Raw genomic sequence first — 23384 nt, 5'->3', positions numbered from 1 at the left:
ATCATCATCTTCTCTGGTCCAAAGGTGCCTCAGCTTCATCATCTCCTGCCTTCCTGCTTTGTCATATCTGTCTCACCAGTCAGACCTTCACTAGATTTGTTCCTAGTCGAAAAGCGAGTTTAGGGGCAGAGACAGAAAAGGCCCGAACCTGCCAAGTTTTTAGTCTGGTCAGAGGCAAGATGGTGCCAATGAGCTTTAAAAACCAACAATAAAATTTCAAAAATCGATCTTAAAATGAATAGGAAGCCAGCGGAAGGAGCGCAACACATTGTAATGTGTACAAAGTCTAGTGTTACAGCACCACTTACAGGCCTGGCATATGTACTACAGTGTTTTCTGAAACGATGCCATGCAAAAACTACAACTCATCTCTGAAAAAGCAGGAAGCAGGAAAACCATAAATCCTGCTCACCTGTCTCTCTGCCCCACTCATCACTTAACCTACAATCGTCCTCTGCTTAAATCACATAATCGTTCCGTTACACAACTAAAACCCTACCACTGCTCTGGTGCTTTTGACCCTAAAAGCCTAAAAACATTGTTGCACTGAGGCAAATGAGGAAAAAGAATTTCTTTTCCTCCTTGTTGAAACTTGCTGCTGACAGTTTGGCAAGAGCATGACAGCTTTTACTCTAACATGCAGCAGTTTGCCCCAGGATCTGCAAAGAGACTTTCATATGTCAAATTGGATAAAGTTACTTCATCTACACCATTTTTTATCCCAACACAGATCGGTTTCGGGGGTTTTGTTGCACCTGCTATTTTGCACCACTGTATATAACTCCACCTCTACTAAATCACCCAATATGACTCATCCAATTTGTAACTGCTGGCTGTGACAACAGATGATCCATCTAGTGACGTGCTGTGGTACTCAGCTGCTGGCACACAGCTGCGCGTGCGAGAGAAACAGGGAGTCAACCGCCACGTAAATTAGAGCATAACTAACACAGACATGAAGCTGGTGCAAGGATATGTTGCTGCAGGCTGCCTTCACACACACAAACACACAAACAAGCCAGGGAAGAGTTGTAGATGTCTCGGACTCTCTTAAATGTCACTTGATTTATGTTCTGCTGAACACTTATCAAAAGAGAACTCAATCAAATACTTCCTACAGTAGATCAATTTTGTATTGTTGTTAAAAAATGGTAAGGGAAACAACATCACATTCAGTGCAGACAGTATTTAACTTTTCAGGAATTTCGGTGTACCAATTAAATAGCTACTAGTAACAGTTTACAAACCATGGACATATAACATATATACATATACATATATATACATACATACATATACAAATGGACATTGACTTCTAGTTGCAAAACAAAGTCACATTTTAAATATCTGAAATTCTAGGTAGGGACAGGTTTTCCTACTTGACAACACAGACATCCACTTACTTGTGCCGTACTTTATCGTCTATTTTCATCTACAAACAAAATTTACAAAACTGACATCGTCTTCTATCGGACAAGACCTGAAACTAGCGACTGAGACCATTAACTCCCCAGAAACGAAAATGTATCGTATGTAATCGGAGCCCCAAGACAAACAGGAGCATTGGAAAACCAGAGGCCAGCACTGGCAACGTTCACTGTAAACAACAAAATCATTCACAGACGGTCTTTTTTCCTCAGTCTCTGTCTCCTGCAGTGATTTGGTTTTAGCCATACTGTTGTGCAACATCTCTGTTTGGCACACAAAAGGCAAGTCCCCTCAAATCAAAGTGAGAAGCCCCTTTTCCCATAAACTTGCCATTTTAGATCTGACCTGTTTCCCCCAGGTGTCTAACCCTGACCTTCCCTCTCATATGACCTCACATCCATGAGCGTTTTTCTGTGTTTGTTTGTACTGTAAAAGCCCACAGAAACACAATTTAAATATAAGAATACCGCTCTGCCTCTCTGTTTAATGCAGACTGCAGGTAGCTGGATTCCTCAGTTTAGTGTGTTATCATTGTTAGAGGCTGTGTTCATCTTTGCGCGTGTGTATGTGTGTGTGTCACATTGTGCAGCTGCGATCTATTTTGGTGCTAAATAAAGAAAAAAACACGCGCGCACACACGCTGACTACTGACAGTGAGTCTGTGGGAGTGTGGGCCTTTAAAAAAGAAAAAATAAAAATACGTACGATTCACGTCAGTTGAAGCTCCACGCACACACACACACACACACACACATCTGTGTGCGCTCACACATGCGACGCTAGAAATAGCTGCTCTATATTTGAATGAGTGCAGTCAGAGTCAATGTCTAATCAATGCCCCAGCTTTTTCCCTCTGTCGACAGCGGTCTAAAGAAACCGACCGCACAGCTCGGTGGAAGACAAATTACTAGATGCAGAGATAAACATAGAGTGCACACGGAACAGAGGTGATAGAAGACATCACAATGAGGAATTAACTTTGTTATCATGAGCCACATATTCAGTGAATAATGTAAATCAGTGCTCGTTCATGATCCTCTGCTATCTATTCTCACACACTCTTCCCCTCTGTATTCATCCGTTATGTCACTGTTTCACAGAATAGACAATAAAAGTCCTTAGATGTGATGACGTCTGAGTGACATTTGTGCAGTTAAAGGAGATACAGCGACGATCTGCGCACTGCACGGCAAAACCTATTTCCTCTGCATCGATTTACCTTATTAGATCCTATCCTATTAGAGGAGGCGACGGCGATTTAACAGACTTTAACCTTTGAGACAATGAACGTTTTTCTTTTGGGTCCATTTTGAGTCCAAGCTAAGTGTGATTTTTATCATTGGATCAGCTGACCCCCCGAGTCGACTGAGCAACAGAAGGCACAGAGGTCACTGTCGTCATGCAGCAGTTTGCTACGCGTACCTGCATGAATGTAGGAATGGAGGCATCTGAGGGAAAACTAACTGGCTGAGAAGATTTGTCTTCATAAATACCACATAGACATGTGTGGTCATGGTTTTGGAGTCTTTTCTGTTTGTCATGCTAGTTCCACCAGACCGGACGGGAGGAGCTGGTTTTAAAAGAATGAGACAACAACACAAGCAAAAAGAAAGTAAAGGCAATGTAATCTGCAACAACTGCAGTAATATGAAGTAATTAATCACCCCAAAACTTCCACCAAGGGTTCAAAAACTTGGGGACTACACCAGAATCAGAACTGAAGAAGCCTTTTGGAGTCAAAACGTCTTCAGGAACCCAACAGAAGTCCAGTTGCCTTCGTTTTCAGACTACCACGACCTGGATGAATGAGAACCTTCCTATACATTTTCATTTGATCTACATTATTGACAGCTTAGTTGTTCAAAAAAGGTAAAATAATAACAATATATAATGTAATATCGGTATTGGTAGACGCTCAAGGGTGTAATGCGTCAGCAACAACTGAGCCAATGACAGTGAAGTGTAACAGGTCAACAAGGATATCCAGACAAAAAAAACAAAACAACAGCAGCAGCATGTGTTAAGACAGAAGAGTCATTATGGAGGGGATTAATGAGGTCCTGCAGTACAGGCAGAACACTGAGTTCTAACAGACCAGGCCAAAGTGTATAGGTGTGTGTGTGTTGTCCGGTGAGTTGATAAAAGGTGGATGCGCAGTGACACGGCACTCTGACGTGGCACTTTTCAACTTGGAGGTTGCACATTTATCAAGGGTGACCTGCAGCCAACACAGTTCTGCCGGCTATTAGAGAACTGAAGGAGAAGCTTATAGTATAAACATTGTTTTACTGTATTAAAAGCTGCAGTAGGTGATTGCTTTAAAAAAAGTAGGTGATTGGTGGGATTCATCCAAAGGACGTTGAAATACAACAATTTTAGGATTACAGGCCACTGTCCTGAGCCCCTAATTAGATGAGGACATGACACTTTTATTCCCGGTTTTGTTGTCCAACTGTCTTTTAGATGTTTTTTAGTAGGCAGTTGTTGCAGATGCTGTTTTAGTGATAGGCAGATAAAGCAGAACTGTATTAAAGGCTGGAACAGTCCTCATGATCTGTTCTGGTTGGAACTGTAGTTCCTGGCAAAGAAAGTGCTAAAATGTTACAAATCACTTTGTTTTTTTTCAAATTCTGTGTGTTGATAAGGTTAATAGCAAAAAACTGACATTTAATTAACACTTGCACACAAGTGGTGTTGTGGTGTACAGCAGCAGAGCTTAGTCACATGGCCACCACAGACATTGCACCTATAGTCCGAGTTTAAATCTGTATCTTCATATTTTTAGCAGAAGCAAAACTTTTTTCACACTGTGATACCATGATCAAATCTTTGCCTCAGAGTCGATAAAGGACTTTTAAAGGGGCTACTGCAGCTCCAAAAGTCTCTGATTTGTTGAGTGGTTTTTCAATGGGCAGTGAAGGCCATCATTGGGTCTAGAACCAAAATAATAAGAATCCACAAACAAATCGATGATTAAGTTAGTCCTGGCTGGTAAAACTTCACCAATTTTATGTACCACAGGCACAGGAAGCCTCTTACCTGTTGTGCTTAGTGGGTTATCCCGGTTGCTGTTCACAGAATGCCCTGCAGGGGTCGGAACAGTAAGTAAAAAGTTGGTCTCGCAGCTCCCATTATGCCTCTTAGGGGGTGGGGATGAAGGCAAAACAGGCGATGTCATCAACTGAGACGACATCATTGTTGCCACGGCAGCGGCAGCTTCTGCACTGTCCATGAGAGTGAACGAGCGGCGGACAGCGACGTGCGGGTATGGCGCCCTCGGTGGACATGCTGAACCCATCACGGTAAAATCTGGTACATTGGGCGTCATCAGTGGCAGGCCTCCAATACTGGTGGGGTACGTTCCAGCCATCACCATGGGAACAGACAGGTGCGAGCAGTCCGACATTGCACGTCGCACTGTAGTTCGCTGTGGTATTTCACTGCCTTGGCTAGGTTTAGTTCCTGTAGCGCTAGGAGCGAATTTCCCATCATTAACACGGTTTAAACCCAGTGACAGGTCATGGATTGTGACCCGACTCTCCGGTTTGTCCCTATTAGGTATAAAATCTGCCCCAATCCCCTTCTTATCAGCGAGGGAATTTTCTTTCTCCATAGCACTCTTCCCTCCGACATTAACATCAGATGTGTTCGCTGAGGCTGGTGGTTGGCCTCTGGGCCCTGCAGTGGCAGCTGCTTTACCCCCCGTCAGGTCAGCAGCAGGAGGAGCAGCAGGTTCAGAATCAACACTTTGCTTTCCTAAAGATGGCTTCAGGGTTTGATTGCCACTCAGACATGGCGCTGAATTTTCTCTCAGACTTCCCAGAAGGCTCCCACAGTTAGTATTGTCAGCTTTATTTTCTAGACGTGAACTGGTATCTCCAGTCAAGAAAGGGCTCAGTGTGTTTTTCTCTCCAGGAGCACGATGGGAGCACTGGCCTTGTGAAGCCACTTGATACCCTTGGATGTATAATTCATCTTTGCCTGTATCACTTTGTCTAATGTTTGGGTTTGTGGTAGATTTACAGTCCGGCACAGACTCGGGAAATGATCTCCCAGGTGAAATAGAGGGGGAGGGTACTGAAGATGAAGGGGAAGAGTAAGAGGACAGGGGACTGCTTGGGCTCTGTCCCGCACTCCCTAATAAAACCCCTGCCCCTCCCAACCTGTGTCCATCCTCCCTCAGCCTCCCCCTTCTCGATCCGTCGTCCTCTACCTTCAGTGCTGGCATGTTGAAGCTCTGAGTGGCCGTTGACTCTGGCGTGGCCCCAGACAACCTCCCCTCTGTCCTGCATCTCCCCGACATCGCCTCATCATCTGCTAAAGTTATTTTGGAGCCCACTTGGGTATTGTCGGCAGGAAGTTGCCCTCCTGGTGCCATCTGGCCTTGGCAGTGCCAGTCACTGTGCTGGACAGAGGACGTGCTGGAAGGTGACAGCATTGAGGAGGCCAGGACCGTGGGGATGTTGGCAGCAGAGAGAGCATTGGGAGGTTTGTGTTGCTGCTGTTGTTGATGCTGCTGCTGCTGCTGCTGTTGATGTCCACTGGAAGGTTGTCCGTACCCGCTGCCACCACTAATAACACCAGGCTGCCGCCAGGATGAACCAGACAGGAAGGACATTCTGCTGCTGTGTTGTCAAAAATCCTCCCGTATTGCTCTTTTTTTTTCTTTTCACTTTCCTTGCCCTCTCTTTTTCTTGTTGTAATTTTGGATCTTCCTTTGCTTTCTCTTCAGTTTGTCCTCATGTCTTCTGCTCTTCTCCGTCCCCAGCAAGTGTCTTGTCCAGGAGGTACGAACGTCCTCAGTGTCCAAACTCTTATAAGCTTGCAAAGTAGACGAAGCAGTAAGTCCTTTCTCTTACGTGATGCCAGAGTTGTCTGCGTGCGATTGTGTGTAACTATGCAGATGTGTATAAAGTGTCTGTGTGTTTACCGGCGTGAGTGAGAGTGAGTGTGTGCGTGTCTGTTCATCTCTGTTTCTCTCTGAGCACTGCACAGATCAGCTGTGGGGCTAAATTGCACCTTGCTCTCCCTCCCTCTCCCTTTCTCTCTCTTTCTCTCTCTCTGACATCACAGTCACGTGACAGCAGACGGCATATTCCCTCATTCGCAGGAGCAAAATTTCTAGCCCTTGGTGACACACGTGCACAAGCTCGCACATGAGAATCTCACACTCATGCACACGCGCACGGTGGCTAACATACAGGGCAGATCACTGGCTGTCACAGTTACTCATCAGCCATATGACAGCCACTGCCCACTGGTTGATGCACAGTGAGAGACAAACATGACTGACTGAAGTCCATCATCGTCATCGTCATCTTCCTGACTTTCAGCCAGTAACCACCACAAAGAAAAGAAAACATTTCATACATATTTTCAGGCTATAATTAATCACAAAAACCCACACTGGCGTCGCGAGACGAGGCGACACAGTGCGCCCTTAACAATGCATTTCACGCTCAAACTTACAAAGTTCTGAGTTCACCCACTTACCATAATTATCACGCTTGATTTAGCTGATTACATTGTTTGATTTGACTGAGTAAATGTGCAGTGAATTGCTCGGGCAGAGTGGCTTCAATGATGATTTTCAGTGAATTGATTTAAGTTTTCTTTGCATTGACTCTGTTTTCAAATGAAGGAGCTACGGGTGTCTCTTAGCGCGAATGGTATAATTGAAGGCAATGGTAGAAGAGAGAATAGACACCAAGACGAGGTGAGTCAGAACGCTCCTGGACACACAAGCCATTTGGCAAAAATGTTTGTGTGTTTCATTAAAAAAGAAAGACTTGTGATGGACCAGAACTGTCTAAAATAATAGACAAAAATAATGAGAAATAATGGTTTTGTTGTGCTCAAATTCAAATTTCAGGGAAACCGTTGTGGTGTAATTTCCCTAATTTGACATGGGGAAAGTGTTTAACGTGCAGAAAAGAGAAGCAGTTATGGCTCACAAATTGTGAACAATGCTAGCTTGATTGCCAAGTAGCAGCAGCACCTTCGATAAGGGAAGCTTTATAATTAGCAGTTTGATATGTGGGTTTTGAAAGCAACGCACGACAGATAACAGAGGGTGAAGCAAACTACGGCTGTTACCTCTTTGAAGAAACAAAATCGCTGATAGTGACTTTGAGCTAAGGGTCAGGAAACTCCCTCGACGTACTCCCACAAACATAAAGCATAACCGCTAACGGTGAAAGCAAGATCAGCTTCTTGTGTTACATTTTCAAAGGGTTGTCTAAGAGCATTAGCCGAAGACTCAGCGATTTTGGCCAACTTCGGAATCCCCTAACTAGTGAACCGATCACAAACCCCCGGCACGCTAGAGGCGAGCTTCCGTAAACGTCCAACACGGTGGCCACCGAAGACCAGCTGTCTTTTGATCCGACTGTTGCTTTCATCTTAACCCTCTTTATTTTGATTTTGGCTGTTTTTTTGTCAAAAAAATGTTCAATGAGTGAGTGCTTCAACCCCATTTTTCAAGATAACTTTCACTTTCAATATCTGACAGTTATTCCACTGTTTAGGAATTACGGTAATGAGAAACTTCTACCAATTTATCCTCAACATCGCGGAGGGTGAAAGGCCGGGTCACACCCCGTCCATAATTTTTGAATGTTCTGGATATCACAAACTGTCTAGGAGTTACGGTAAAGACAAGAAGATGGTAACAGAAGGGTTAAACAACATTTTGCACATTTTATGGACCAAACAAACCCTCGATCAATCAAGAAAATAAACGTCAGTTGCAGCCCTAGTTGCTTTAAAAGGGCTTTATGTGCCTTGAACAAGAGTCTATTTTTGGTTTTGTAAGGAAAAGCCTGTCCAGTTTATGCAAATGTGGACTGTGAGTGTTTTAGCCTTGTGCACAGGTGCCACACTTGGCAAGCTGCACTACTTTCTGAGGGAAAGATTGCAAAATCACACATAAAGTCGAGATGTTTTTTTTCCTTCTTCTCAGGAGTGAATATGAGTCACACACTGACAGCTGCAGCGACGCAGTGGTCATATACTAATCACACAACCTACAAAGAAGAACCATGAACCTATGCAGTAGAACAGAATCTTATCAATCCCGGGCCGCATTCCAATCGGACGAGCTGGTTCGATGGCCCTCGTGGCTTTGGACGCTGGCTCGTACGCGTGCGGCCGCAAGGACACCGAAGTGGAGCTGGGTGATCATTTATGTTGTCAGCTATGCACCTGTGCTTTGACTGCTGTGGTACATCAAAATGTCTGCTGCTGTGAAGAGCTTCTGTCTTTGTTCCACACACATCCAGAGCTGAATTAAAGGAGGCTTGTGTGTCTGTGTCTGTCTGTCTGTCTCACTGTGCACTATTAGCTTCGCAACACTGGTTATTATGGCAATTGCTGCCATTTGCGCTGGTTCTCTCGAAACGTTTCCCTCAACTTCAGCCTCAGTTGAGAACAAGGCGTTTTTTTTGCAGAAACGTGGCTAACTGCTCCTAATCGGCACGGTCACAAAGTGTGAAGTATGGCTCCATTGCCTTCCTGACATGGAGCAGACCACAATCTCATTTTCAGTATGCTGAAAGACTCAAGCCACATCAAACAATCAGAGGACAGGATGAGGTGTTCATCCTGGAAGAGGGAGACAGAGACCACAGACAGCACTGCTACAATTCAAGTTCACAGGTTGACCCCGTGGACATGAAACTAAGCTAAATGAACCCAGGGCACCAGTGTGTGCAGAGCTGACTATGATGCTGTTTTGTTAAGAAATACAAGAGATGTCCTTCAAAATGCAACAGTTATGATGGTGAATTCTACACAAACGAGCCATCAGAGGGGAAAAATCGACACTAATTATAATAAAAATGTCAACATATGCATTCGTTAACACACATTCATACAAGTTGGCCTCTGAGGCTTTGTAACTGACTACTTATTTGCATACTTTGTAGATTTAATAACAGTGGTTACCAACATTTTTAAATTGAAGCACCGCTTGCTTGTGTCCTGACACACACCAGAAGAATAAAATTAATAATTACAAAAGTTTATATGCAGAAATAAACAGCAGTGGTTGGTTTTTGTTGCTCTTATCAGAGTGTATATAGATAAAAATGGTCCTGTGCTTCCATGAAAATCCAAACCAAGAGATATTGTTTGATACTTTTTGGTATTTTTTTTTAAGTTTTCTCAGGCGTAATTTTGTTTGTACAGATGCCGAAAAACGCAATACGGTATAGCTACTTACTGACCTGGTGAGACTTGCTTATGTAGTGATGGTCACTGAGGTTCAGAGGTCACAGAGGTGTTGATACATAGCGTAATACATTTAAAGGTAGACAAAAATATTGGTTTTAAATCATCATTATCATTTTAATAACCTCTGAGCAGATAAAGCTCTGTGCCCACCTATGTGATCTCTGGCTTGGACCCCAGGTTGGGAAACATGGCTTCATAACACCGTTTATATTTCTGCAGTAACTTTAAACAGTCGAGCGCAAACCAGGTCGGACAAGTTTAACGATTATAAATTAGAGTGTGGTGAATATGGCTCCCCGAAGTGAAACTGTACACATCTCCCCAAAAATAAAAAAAACTTTTGGGCAATTTGGCAACTAACAAGCTCGACCACAGAGAATCTCTCTGTGGGAGGAACACAAGTGATGTCTAAATACAGCAGTAGCAGAAAAAACAACAACAAACATCAAGTTTGAAGAATACATAAATAAACGAATAAAGGCTAGATTGGTATCTGACGGTGTAGAGTGTTTTTATACACATAGACATGGAAGTTCTCCTTCTCAAGGTCACACACTGTTGAACATCAGCATGAGATGGAGGAAAGAGGATCAGCTGATTACCCATGCTGCTGGGCCGAGAGAGAGGGAGGGGGGGAGTTGTAGGTGAGGGGAGGGGAGGAAGTGAAGGAGGGAGGGGGATCTTGTCAGAGCGTTTCTATTTTTATTCTTCAACCTCGCCGACTGTCACACCCAGTCCACCTCTCCGCCATCCCTCCATCTCTCACTCGCTGGAGTCTTTTTGTTTCCACGGCAACCGCCTCCCAAGTCTCCCTGACGACACCTCCGTTACTTCCACCACCGCGACACCCCCATAATAACCCCTTGCAGCGATGATTACGACGCCAGCGACACGCAGAGTCTATAGGAACGAGAGGGAGCAGTGTCACATGTCGCAAAGTAATAAAAAGATGGAGGGAGGGAGGTAATGGGGAAGACAGAGGGAGGGAGGGAGGGTTAAGGGAGGGGCACCGAGGAATGGAGGAAGATGTGAGAAGATGATGATGAGGGGCAAGAGATGAAGGGAAGATTGATGAAGGAGCAGAGCAGGAGAAAAAGTCAAGAGGGGAGGAAGAGAGGAGGAAGGAAGGTAAGATGAAATGATCAGAGAGGAGAAGAGTGAAGTGAAGCACGAGTGGGAGCAGAGGTAAAAAAGAAAAGAAAAAAGAATTGGGGTAAAACAAAAGAGAAAAGGAGGACAAGCTAGATTCATCTATCCTGGGTTCCATCAAATTCAAGGAGTTTTCAAGGACCTTTTCCAGGACTAATTCCCTCAAATTCAAGGAGCAAATGTGCTGACACAGCTTAAGATGGAAGGACAACTTGTAAGAGTCACTTTGCCCATGATGGCGTCCACTTTTATTGATTTGCTGCATCTGGACAAGTGATTGTCCTTGGGATCTTGGTTCAAAGGTCATTTGTCAGTTGAGACGGATATTTTTGGAATTTTCATCTTCCAAGCGTCACGTCATCATTTGCTCTCTCTCGATTAACGTTACTCGCTTATTGTTCTGCAGAGAGACAGTGGACAGCGTCCACAACACCTGCTAGTAATTACAACTCCACGTTTGACCTGCTTAGGTCTAGTCTACACACATCAGGCATGTCCAAAGTCCACAGATCACATGTCGTCCACATTAGTGCAGTTGGTAAGGAGTTGCGTTGTGGTTTGGTGACAGACTGATGCATGCATTCATTTCCTATTATGATATCTGACTCCAGATGTGAAAAATGGTCTGAAGGGACCATTGGCCCCCGAAAGTTTTCAAGGCTACCCATATCATCACCATTATTATTGTGCCACGATTAAAAAGTCAATATCATTAACTGTATAAACTTGTAACCTGATACAGTTGTTGTGTATCTGCTCCTGGTCTCTCTCTCTCTTCTGTCTCTACCTCATCTCCCTCTTGTACTTTCTCTCCCTCCTTTCTGTCCCCCACCTCTCCGCTGTCCCCCATTTTTCCTTTCACCCCAACCGGTCGAGGCAGATGACTGCACATCTCTGAGCCTGGCTCTGTCAGAGATTTCTTCCTGTTAAGAGGGAGTTTTTTCTCTCCACTGATGCCTAGTGCTTGCTCATTGTGTGAAGTGTTGGGGTTCTCTGCTTCCTTGATGTTGTCTATGTACAGTGCCTTGAGATAATGTATGTTATGATTTGGCGCCAATTGAATTGAAATCTTCACATTTTCAAATCTGGCTCTCTTCAAAAAGTGTGGACACCCCTGACGAGCAATGTAGGGCATAAAACAGTAGGTGGCGTCATAACAAGGAGAGATGGGAGACATTTACCTAAATATCAACTTCAACCTTAAAATTCAAGCACTTTCAATGTCTATTCTGGGCTGATTTTCAAGGACTTTTCTTTGTTTGCCCAAATTCAAAAACTGGACCTGTGGGAACCCTGTAGAAAGGTATTTTGCTGAAACCAAGAACTTTTAAGACACACAGTATAAAATGTATCTATGAATGTAAGGAACGTCTGTCACATAACTGTCCAACATTTCGCTTGAAACTTGACAGGTGACTTACTAAAGACACCAGTGTGTACTCTGACGTCGCTTGGATGAGAAATACAAGAGATACTTTGGTTACAATGCAACAGATATATCGCTACAAATGCCACTTCTGCTCAATGGATATTCCACTCATCTCGTCTAGTAATAGCATATCTGTCAAACACTTTGACTGACAGGCGTCAAACTAATCATGTGACTTTGACGTTGTTTGTATAAGAAATGCAAGGAAAATCCATCTGACAGTCACCATTCACACCAAAAAAATTTAAATCCGCAAACACAAAAAAAATCTACAAAAAATAGGCACATATTGAGCGTGTACTGCTCCCCTAATTTTGACATATAGCACTTAATTAACCCATCATGAGTCCATACAGGTCCATCGCATGCACATGTCAATTATACAAGCACAACCACACACGGGGGGTTTTCCATTATCCTGCTTAAGATAGAGCGAACAAAACTCCTTATATCACATTGTCAGGAGATGTTAGGACTGCAGCTTATAGAAACAGATAAACCAATATGAACCTTCTGCTTTTATTTGATTTAGTTAAAAGTAACAGAGAAACAGATTTAATCAGTATTAAAATCATATTAAGTCAGGTCTGATAGTTTTGCTTGACAGAGCCTGTTTCCGATGAAGGACACAACATACAAATACTGTTACATCCTTTATGTTCACAAATTAACCAACAGACAACTAACAAACAGGGGCAGAATAAAAACATCCAACAACTACAAATATCACCAAAAGTGAGGCTTTACCAAATACTCACATGATACAAATCCATGCCTGCTTAATTAAGTCTTAAGTATTTAAAGGATATATTCACTGCTTTATCTCACCATCAAAAGGCCCTTTTTTAATCAAAAGTTAAGTCCGAAACAGCTCACTCTTCCATACCAAAGCCCATAAAATAAATAAATCCCTGTTTTTACCTCATGGGAACACAGGAGCTGCAGGTCAACTGCTGCCTTATTGTGTAAGTTTGTGGCACTAAGGTTAATCAGAACAAAGGATTTTGAATGCCAAAGTCACAAGATAACACATTTAAACATATACTGTTAGAGGCATCACAGGAATAACGACTCCTGTGTGATATAATGCAAAGAGAGAGAGAGAGAGAGAGAGAGAGAGGGATTTAACTCACTGACTGGTTTTGCATTGTCAAGTAGAAAATCCATTAGACAGCTTATTTTTTTCTATTTTTACAAGCTAAACGGATGCAGAGGCTCTGGTTAAGCAGCTGCACGCAGCCATCAATATTGTATTTGAGAGAAGTGTCGTATACATGGACAGGCAAAAGTAAAAATAAAGTGATAAATATGAGAAAGAAGACAAACTATACACAGACAGAAGTGAAAATGAAGTCATCATGCCTCAGCCAAAGACAACAACCCTTCACATCTGCCGAGAGCTCACTTTTTTTTAATCTTCAGCAAATGGCACAAACTCATGTAAGATCCAAACGCCATAAGACATGTCTGTGCGACAGAGCGAAAAACTAAATTCACTTATCAACCTCTTTAAGAAAAGCCTGGAAACACCTGCTGTTTCAAAAATTCCAAAAACAAAACAAAAACATGCTTCTTCTTTGTAATTTTAGATTTTTAAGTGTAGACAGACACAATGTCAAAGTGTGAAAATGGCAAAAGATAATCTTCTGAAGCCACTAATTGTTGTCACATTACAGTTCCTGTAAAGGTATAACAGGTAACTTATGTTGACTTTATGATTGTACATGTATGAGTGTACATGAAAAAATCTGCTGTTTCCACCATTGTTATTTTCCGCCACGATGACCTTTTAGTGTGAAAAAAACTATGTGTCTCTTTGTCTTTCGCTTACCGTATTCCACCGTCATATTTGAATCACCCTCCCAGGAAAGTATCAGTAAATGTGACAACGATCCATACAGTCCCAGTAATACACATCGCTCCTCTTAATAATAAATAACATAAAGTACATTAAAAAAAAAAGAGAAATGTGTCTTACCTGATGTTCGGGGGTTACATCGGTGATTTCATGAAACAGAAAAAAGGGGGGAAAAAAGAGTTTAGAATCAGTTTTGTTGTATCAATCACATAAAACCTAACAACCTAACAAGAAAAAGGCTTAACAAAAGGCTCACCTCATAAAAATCTATGTCAGTTCAAGTGTGCATTACCTTAAGAGTGTGTTAACCTCTTTATCTCGCCCTTACACAGCCTTTGTCCACTGGAAAATGAAGTTTGTGCTGCCTTGAAAATCACTCGCTTTCCGACACCAAAGTCCATAGAGAAACTCAGTGATTTTAGCTGACCGGTACGGGGAGATGTCAGTCTACTCCAGCCTCGTGTAGTAAGTTTGTAACTTAAGGACATTTAAAAAAACAAAAGATTTTATAAACTGGAATCATAAAATAAATCATTTTAACTTACTCATAGAGACAGCTATGCCTTAAAAGAATTGTGTGTACCTTGATGTAAAATCAGTGATTTTCTCTATGGACTTTGGTGCAGGGAGTGCTCAGGTTATAAAGTGACACAAACTAATGGTGAGATAAGATGGTAACGTAACAACATTCTTAAGATTTTATTAGGTGCAGTGAGAGCCTGTCTTGGTGCAGGGAGCACCTTGGTGCAGGGCATCAACTCCTCACAAAACCTGAACAGAATGGAACTTAGCCCTCCTTCATTTGATTATTTACACCTGAGTTTTCCCTGCCATGACCTCTCAGATCGTCCGACCTTAAAAGAGTCTGTAAAACCACAGATTATTTCATTTTTCAAAACAAAAGGTCTTAGTTTCATAACTAAGGTCACAAGTGCTTCCAAATAAATGTATCTCGACATTGATCAATTATTGGCAAAATGTACTTTGGCAAAAAAACATCTTTACTCAAAGTCAACTGATATTTTTCTTACTGAGCTTCATTAGTGGACTGTTTCAGAAAAATACCATTACTAAATATGGAACAAAGGTCACTCGGGGGATGTTACTCTACGATATCTGGTGAGTGGACCTTGACTTAACTTTTGTGTAATGTGTGGAACTGCATTATACATAAAAAAAAAATAGCAGTTATAAATTTGCTAATAAACTGAAGAGGCATTAACTCAAACTAGGTCATTGCACGTTGTGCCTTTCACATTGTTGATTTTTAAGCCAGTCATGGTACTAGTCATGAACGACCCACGTTTCTATAAACAGGAGAAAAGGACAGGAGAAAACCAACACCCATATGAAACACTGCGGCAAGCACACATACACACACGGTAAAGCTGAAGCAGCAGGTGAAGTATTAATATTGCTGTGATCATGGCCGAAGATACACACACAGTAAAGCTGAAGCAGCAGGTGAAGTATTAATATTGCTGTGATCATGGCCACAGATACACAGAGGCAGGCAGAGAGGGAAACCAAATCACAATCAGTTCACCCTCGCTGTTTTGCTAATACAGGGCCCGATTAGCACAGCACTTTGTTATCCTGCAATCATGCCAGCAGCTGAGAAACGAGATATACACCTGGACACAAGCGTCAAGAGGTTTGAGATCAATTTCCTGTATCTTAAGAATTGTAATCACAATAAAGAGCAGAACTGAATCTAGATTTGTTTTTAATAAAAAGGAATATCTCAAATATCTCAAGAAGCTGCTTGGCATCGACCTCTCGGGCCTTGGTTATAACAGATACAGAGAGGAATGGATTAAGCAGCAGGCAGGCCTGATGCTCAATCCACAGACAAAGAGCCATGCATGCAGGTTTGACAAATCATAGCTGAAATCCCAGCCCACAATCCCTTTATGTTCAAATTAGCCCCATGTAATTCATTATCTTCCCTGTAGTTCACCAACCTTCCAATGGGGGGAGCTGTGGCGACGAGGACTCCTGGTGCTCTGAGTGTGCAGGGAGAGAGGGAGGGGCCTTGGGGGTGATGGGCGGCGCTGAGCTAAGGCAAGTGGCTACACTTGTGAGGGGAGCATTGGATGATGAAGTGGGAGGGGCTGGAGCGGAACCAAGGGGCAGGGCTGAAGTGGCTGCCGGGACAAAAGGTTTGGCGTTGACATTTAGGGCGGATCCGACTGCAGCCGGGACGGTGGATGTCTTGGAGGCAGGAGTAAGGAGTGGGAGGTTCTTAGAAACAGAAAAGGAGTCTGAAGCGGGGATGACGATTTCTTTCGGGGTGGACTTGGTCAGTGGTGCTGTAGCCAGGTAGGGGGTGTTGGTGATCGGGGTGGTGGTCTGGGATTCGGGGGTGGAGCACTGAGGGGTCTGGAGGACTGAATCGAGGAAAGAAAAGGTTTGCGAAACTGGACTGAGATTTTCTCCCGTCAATAACACTAGACTACGGCCTGCATCCCCGGCTGAACCAGCCTTGGCGGTCGTTGCACCGGCCGTGATGCTAACACCAGCTTCAGGTTTGCTGTTTGAAACTTCAGTTGCCTTTGGCACGTCTTGGAAATCATCGACACACATGGGCTCGTAGGAGCGTTGGGACAAATCTGTTAGGAGGCTAGCGTGGGAATGGTTTGTGAAACTTGTGGGTATTTGAGCAGAGGCAGAGGTCAACACAGGGCTGGGGTTGGAGTTTGGACCAGGTGTAGCCCAGGTAGGAGCGATGGAAGCAGGTGTAGGAGATATAGGTTGCTGTGGTGCACCCCACTCCTTTGGAAGTCTTGCACGGGTCTTGGTCTTCTTGCCTTTTACTCTTCCCCCAACTCCACTCTCCCTGATCTCCCACTCCCAGTTCTCCTCCTCTTCCTCCTCCTCTTCATTGTCCACTCCCCCCTGCCCACCCTTCTCTGACTGGCTGATGTTCTTCTCTTGGCTATCCAAGAAGTCATAGACCTCATCATGGCTCTTCCTCCTCTTCTTGCGCCGTCTCTGCTCACCCCCTACTCTCTCGGTGCTGTCGTCAGAGGCGGAGGACGAGGGACTGATGTCATCAATTGAGCCGCTGGGAGAGAGAACAGGAGCTGCCGAGGGGGGGAGGGTTTTATAAGAGGAGGAACCAATCACATACCGTGTCAGAGAAATCATCTGCCAAAATGCCACCAGACTGTGGTTACTAAAGTGCTATTTCATTTAAATGTTGATTTTGGTCTACATTGTTGGCGGTAGGTCAGTTTCATGGCAGGAAATTAGTACTTTGACTGGTTCGATTACTGCAAATTAGCTATAGCTATACTTCCTGTACACACGGCATTGGTATCGGAGAGGGGGATATTGTAGGACAACTAATGACCTGGGACAGCTTTACTGATTAGTGATGCACTGTCTTTGAAGGGATGCAGTATGATGCTGCACAATTAGTGTTCAGGCATCCATTTGTTCTCCATCGAGTTTGGGATCAGGGTTCTTTGGACAGGACTTGTAAAAAGCCAGGTTGTGCTAACGGATCATCTTAATCCAGGACTGTTTGTACGTGTACAAATGAAGAGATTTAACGATTTTTCATCAAGGGAAACCATCTATCTAAACACCATGTCTGTTGAGGAAGATATTGTGGAAAACCAGAAGTGTCTATATAGTGTATGTGAACAAAAGTGGCTAGGTGGTAAGTGGGTGCTAATCAGTAGTAGGTAAGTTTAGTAGGTACCCTTTCATGGTACCACTTGTTTTCCCTGCAGATATAAAAGGCACATATGAGAGTAAATTAAGAATTATGTTGTTATAAAAGTCATGTTAAGAAGAATGAAAAGACAAGCTCTGTGACTAACACACATACAGTATAATGCACGGGCATTGAAGCAACAAGCGTTTGGCTTTTATTCTAAAAGGTAAGAGTGAACATGCATTTTTTGGGAAGAAATCCAGATCTGTGTGGAATTTGGAGAAATTTGTTGACTTATAGGACCAGTGTGTAGCATTTAGCGGCATCTAGAGGTGATATTGCACATTTTCTTCTTCCTTCTCCCAATCCAAGAGTAACTACCGTGGTCTGCAGGAAGCATAACACACAAAAAGCTTTGCTGGAACCAGGCAAATGACTCTGGATAATATAATATAGTATTTTATTCCAGCCATGTTACAATGGATGTTATCCTGGTCTTTGCATACAGTCAAACAGATATAAATAATACAATCTATTCCAGCCATAGTAACCATAGTCTGTTTGCTTTAGATTTCCATTTGGCACAATTGGGATGTATGTGATGGTGCCTGCTTTTATAAAGACTGTGCATTGAAACTCGTTTTACTCACCCATTGTTATATAGGACTATGGTTCAGTAAAAACTAGGAAGCGCATCATCATAACGTTACATCAGCACTGGGCACCAGGAGCTTGGGGATGTGATTTATTGATGTACTGTATTTATCTGCTCAGCTGTGCAGAGGTTTCAATGAACTGTTACCGTCCATTTGAAATGAATCACTGATACGTGAATTTGTCAAAGGGTTGCGGCAACTTTGCAGAACTAACACATTTGTTACAAGTGCATCGTATGTGAATCCCAGTAATATTTGTAAAATGGGAAGAAACACTGTCTGCACATATAAGTACTATATTTTCAATATGATATTTTTTAAGTCTGGAACTGAATGAGCTTTAAGCCAGCCAAACAAGCAATAAATGGTATCATCATCATCATCATCTTCTTCTTCTTCTGCCAGGATGCTGAACTGGACTTGTGTAGGGAGCAAGGCACACAAAACAATGCAAAAGAAGCACATCAATGTACGTATGTTAAGCACTTTTCACACAGGGTCGTAGCATGCATGTGTGAATTAAAAATAAATGCATGCAGGTCGGAAACAACGAATAATTTTGTCACATGCACAAACAGGGCAACTGCGCACATGCCACTTTTAACAGACAAAACATTTTGTTCAGCTTGCACTTATTTGATCCCCTCAGTCGTTTCTTCATGTTCCTTTCTCCTCTAAAGCCTCGTTTCTAAATTACTGCTAAAAAAGTAGCTCATCCGCTCAAAAAGGGGTGAGAGACACAGAAACAGACAGACGGGTAGAAACAGACAGAAAGGTCAAATCTGTTTGACCTAAGATTCTACTGCTCTTACTGTCCGGTGAAAATAACGGTGCGTTCCCCTCTAAATCTGGCACTTATTTCTAAATGAGAGACTATCTCCTCCCCACAGTTGTTGCCTCACCAGCTTTAAACAAATGAAAGAAAAAGAGCCAAGTCCAGGGCATTATCATCTAGTATATTTAATTTGATAAGCTGTTTAATGGGAGTAAGCCTTAATTTGGAGTATGGAAAACTTCCCAAGGATGGAACGCAATAAATTTACCAGACAACTGAACACACAGAGGTGTTCTAGAGAAGTATAATAGATACGTATATTTCCAGAAACAACCTTTAGCTGTGAAACCACAGCTCAATGTTTGATTATATCAAGGTCGAAGTACTTTTGCCTCCGTTAGAGAAGCAGTAAGTGTTGTTTATGTTCACACACTGACCTATTACAGCTATTACTTACACAAGTAGCTGTTGATTTTATCAACATTAATAATTCATGATAAAAGGCTGCGTGGCCTGTTTTTCCTCTTCAGTAACTACTGACTGCATGAAAAATGTGTAACCACACACAGTTTACTACACTTGAGTCCTATCCGTGAGTGTATCCAGGTTTTTGTGTTCAAAACATGAAACCACAAGCAACACACAGTATAAGCAGAGTGTTAGTTTAAAAAAAAGCTAGAAAAGGCTGCCCCCTGCTGGTGAAAGCTACTCCTACAGTATGTGAATTCTCTTCTACTACTACCAAATACCCATGTTGCCCCAAGGGCTAAAAAAGAGATAAGCAACCCGTTTAAGGTTTAATTAAGTTAAAAAGGAACTATGTAAGATATGACCCAATTTTCAATTTGTCTCAAGGCTCCAACTCTGATGAGATTTTATCTCGAGCTGTTTCTGAAGCTCCTGACTTACACCCTCCCTTGCTGCGCAGCACAATGCACAGCTGCATTCACACAGACATTTGGTTGCTCTGCATTAAAAGCAAAGAGGCAAAAGGCAGTAAGAAAGTAAAAGCTTGAAAGCATGTCCTTGCACATTTGTGATCAGCTTTAACGGGTAGCCGGGTTTTGTTGCAGCAAACATGTTTGTTGATCAATGCTATTCTCTGCATTAGCCCACCATTCCCTGTCAAATAAATAAATGATAGCACAGAGACCAAATGTCTGTGCAAACACAGGCTGATACATGCAATTAAACCCTGTTATTTTTTTTAATACCTGCAGAATAATCTGTGGTGTGGATCCCTGGGCCACTGGAGGAAAATGGATCACTGGTCTTAAATGGACTGCTTCCACTGGTGTTAGTGGTGGTTTTGTTTTCCACACCAAACAGGCCTGAAGTCTTCTGGGTGTCCATAGCTGAACCGATCCCAGATTGGCTGAAAGGGTTAGAGCTCATGCTGGTCTGGAACGGTGGCACCCCGGACCCCATAGTCCCTCCCAGCGCAGACTGAGAGAAGCCTGATGGATGGAGACAAAAGAGAGAGTTACATAATCAACAGAAAACTGCTTTTGCTCTTTTTGTCATAGCAGGAATGCACACAAGGTTGAGAAAAATATATTACAAAGTCTCAGTTTCCCAAAAAAAAATGTGATTCAAAGCTTTATTGGCATTAACAAAAAAGATTGTTGCCAATTATATCACATTACATATCACATTTTCTACACAGTATATTATTCTTAATACTTGTTGATTGATGTGTCAAAGATATGCAGTTACACATACATTATCTGTACTATATATAGTATACACAATAATCTTATAATCCTAAACTACCATAATCAGAAAAATCAAGCCATGACTAAATGTTTCAGACTATTTTTACTGCCATTTCTAACACCTACTGCTGCCATTTCCCCCCCAAAAAACACCCCAAAAAACACTTTGGATTCACTTTCTTGTGGGATGTGTCTAACACTAATGTGTAACCCAGGCAGCTCAGTGTGTGAATGTGAGTGAGTGAGTGCGCCCAGCCGAGGGGCGGCACACGAGCGAGCCCGCAGAGCGCTAGACGGGTGTGTTTTTGTTTACATGTGTGTGCCAGTGAATGAATGGTGGAGACGGCGACCAGAGCAGATAGGGAGAGCTTTTGATGTTACGGTGCAATCATCTAATAAAGCCGGATTCTCTTCAGCAAAAACGGCCTGTCATTTGTGTGCCACCACGTAACAACTGTGGAGTAAAAGTCTCGGGAGTTAACCCTGGAAAAGCGGAAAAGAGCGCAATGGAGAAGATAGATCTCCCCTGCGTTCCGCGACCACAGTCAGGAGACAAAGCAGGAAAGGTTAACAACTTAATTTTATGCATTTGTTACAAAAAACAAGTGTACTTTGTAAATGAGACCAGGTGAACATATTTAGGTCACCAGGATATGTGATTGTTTAAAGAGGTATTTTGCATATACATTTTAACTATGCTTTCATTGAGTCTGCATGCTGTCAATATTGCACAAAAGAGCAAGGAAGTGTACAAAAGGAGAGCACAATAAACGTCTTAATTTAAACGGCCCACACCTCATGGGCCGTACTTTAGCTAATAACTTCTGCTGTACTCTGTTCTTTTTGTGTTTCATAAACAAAGCAGTAGTAGGTTTATGTCCTCATATGTCATCACTCCAGCTACCTCAAAGGAGAAATGCTGGCTAACTTTAGCTACAGTCTTTCATGCCACTTAAACATTTGTGTTTCAGTAAAAAAAAAAGCAGGTGACACTTCATCCTCATGTACATGTAAATTTAGCTACACTCTGTGTTTTTAACTTTAACTTTGACAGTTCACAATCCTCTTCATAGTAACTTACCTCCCAGGTGAAAGTTTAGCCAACTTTAGCTTCAGTCTGTTCTGTCGCTAACTTTAGCTACAGTCTGTTTTTTTAACTGGGCTTTTCTGTTTCATTAACAAAACAGGTGATACTTCATGTTTATCCTCATGTACAGTTTGGCTAACTTTAGCTAAGGTCTGTGTTTTTAACTTCAGATACTTCTTCTAACTTCTAACTTCAGACAGTTCACAATCATCATCATGCTAGCTCACCTCCCAGGTAAAAGTTTGGCTATAACTTTAGCCATAGTCTGGATGTTCTTTTTTAATTTGGCGGTTGTGTTTCATTAACAAAGTTTAACTTAGTTCAAATCTGTGTTGTTGTTTTTTAACAGGACCCCGTTTAATGCCCATCGTCTTGCAAGCTTCTCTTACAGGTGATAGTTTGTCTAACTTTAGCTGGACTTTTCCTCTTCTTTGTGATTTGACCCTCTAATAGGTGCACTACTGCCACCTACAGGACTGGAGTGTGAAACAGAAGATTGGCAGGAAAAATAAACACATACATACACACAAACATTCAATTTCAATTTTCTTTTCAACTTTGTTTCAGGTATTTGATGACGGTAGTGTGAATGTTCTTTGTTGTATTTCCAAGAATATTCTTGATATTAAAAGCCATGTATTCCTTCTGCATCACTGATACTAGTTTTTCCTTTTGTCTTCACATCCCCTACATTCAAGCAGCACATGCTGAACAGTTTCTTGCCATATTATGAGTCGTGTAATGCAGTGTTACCCAAACCTTGTCCTCAGGGAACACTGCACACAGAATGTTTCAGATATTGCCCTGCTCCAACATACCTGATTAAAATGAATGGCTCGTTATAATGCTTCTGCAGAGCTTGATGACGAGCTGACCATCTGAGTCAGGTGTGTTGGAGCAGGACAACATCTAAAACATGCAGGGCAGTGTTCCCTGAGGACCAGGCTTGGGACCTATTTCCTGTTTTTGCTCATCCTCCTTCCCAAACCTACATGTTTTTGTACATTGTATTCCCGTGTCATTCATATCCCAATATCCCAGCCATAGCTGGTCTTTTCTTTAGCTGGAACATTTTTAATGGCTGCTGAATCATGATTTATTACAACAAACTGTGGTGGGAAATTAACAAGCTCCCTTATGTGGATCAGAGGTGTTCTATATAGTGACTTCCCCCATATAAAAAATCACATCTGTTCACTGTGACCCAGTATTGTGGGGAATAACAAGCACACCAATCCATTCTCACCAGACAGGTTGCCAGAAGTGAATGGAGGTTGCCCTGGTTTGTCTTGGTATCCGCCTGACGACATCATCGATGACATAATCCCCGGACCTGAGGGCAACAGAACATCATGTCACCAGCTTTCTTATAATTCTGCCACCACGGACAT

General features: G+C 42.5%; 1 protein-coding gene across 7 annotated transcripts in view; it reads right to left on the bottom strand.

The window, feature by feature from the left end:
- Positions 1-23384, bottom strand: part of LOC122767562 (microtubule-associated protein 4-like) — a 64699-nt gene that overhangs the window by 29778 nt on the left and 11537 nt on the right. For 5 of the 7 annotated variants that reach the window (XM_044022915.1, XM_044022897.1, XM_044022906.1 and 2 more), the window contains exons 3-5: positions 23240-23326; positions 20406-20648; positions 16061-17182 (exon numbers count right to left, since the gene is read on the bottom strand). In XM_044022915.1, coding sequence (XP_043878850.1) covers positions 16061-17182; positions 20406-20648; positions 23240-23326 — 1452 coding nt within the window. Of the gene's footprint in view, positions 1-4467; positions 6095-16060; positions 17183-20405; positions 20649-23239; positions 23327-23384 lie in introns of those variants that run through there. The other 2 variants (XM_044022949.1, XM_044022924.1) reach the window with 2 other exon arrangements.

The sequence above is a fragment of the Solea senegalensis genome, linkage group LG1 (assembly GCF_019176455.1).
Source record: "Solea senegalensis isolate Sse05_10M linkage group LG1, IFAPA_SoseM_1, whole genome shotgun sequence".
NCBI classification, from domain to species: Eukaryota; Metazoa; Chordata; class Actinopteri; order Pleuronectiformes; family Soleidae; genus Solea; species Solea senegalensis.
This window is presented reverse-complemented; position numbering and strand designations above follow the sequence as displayed.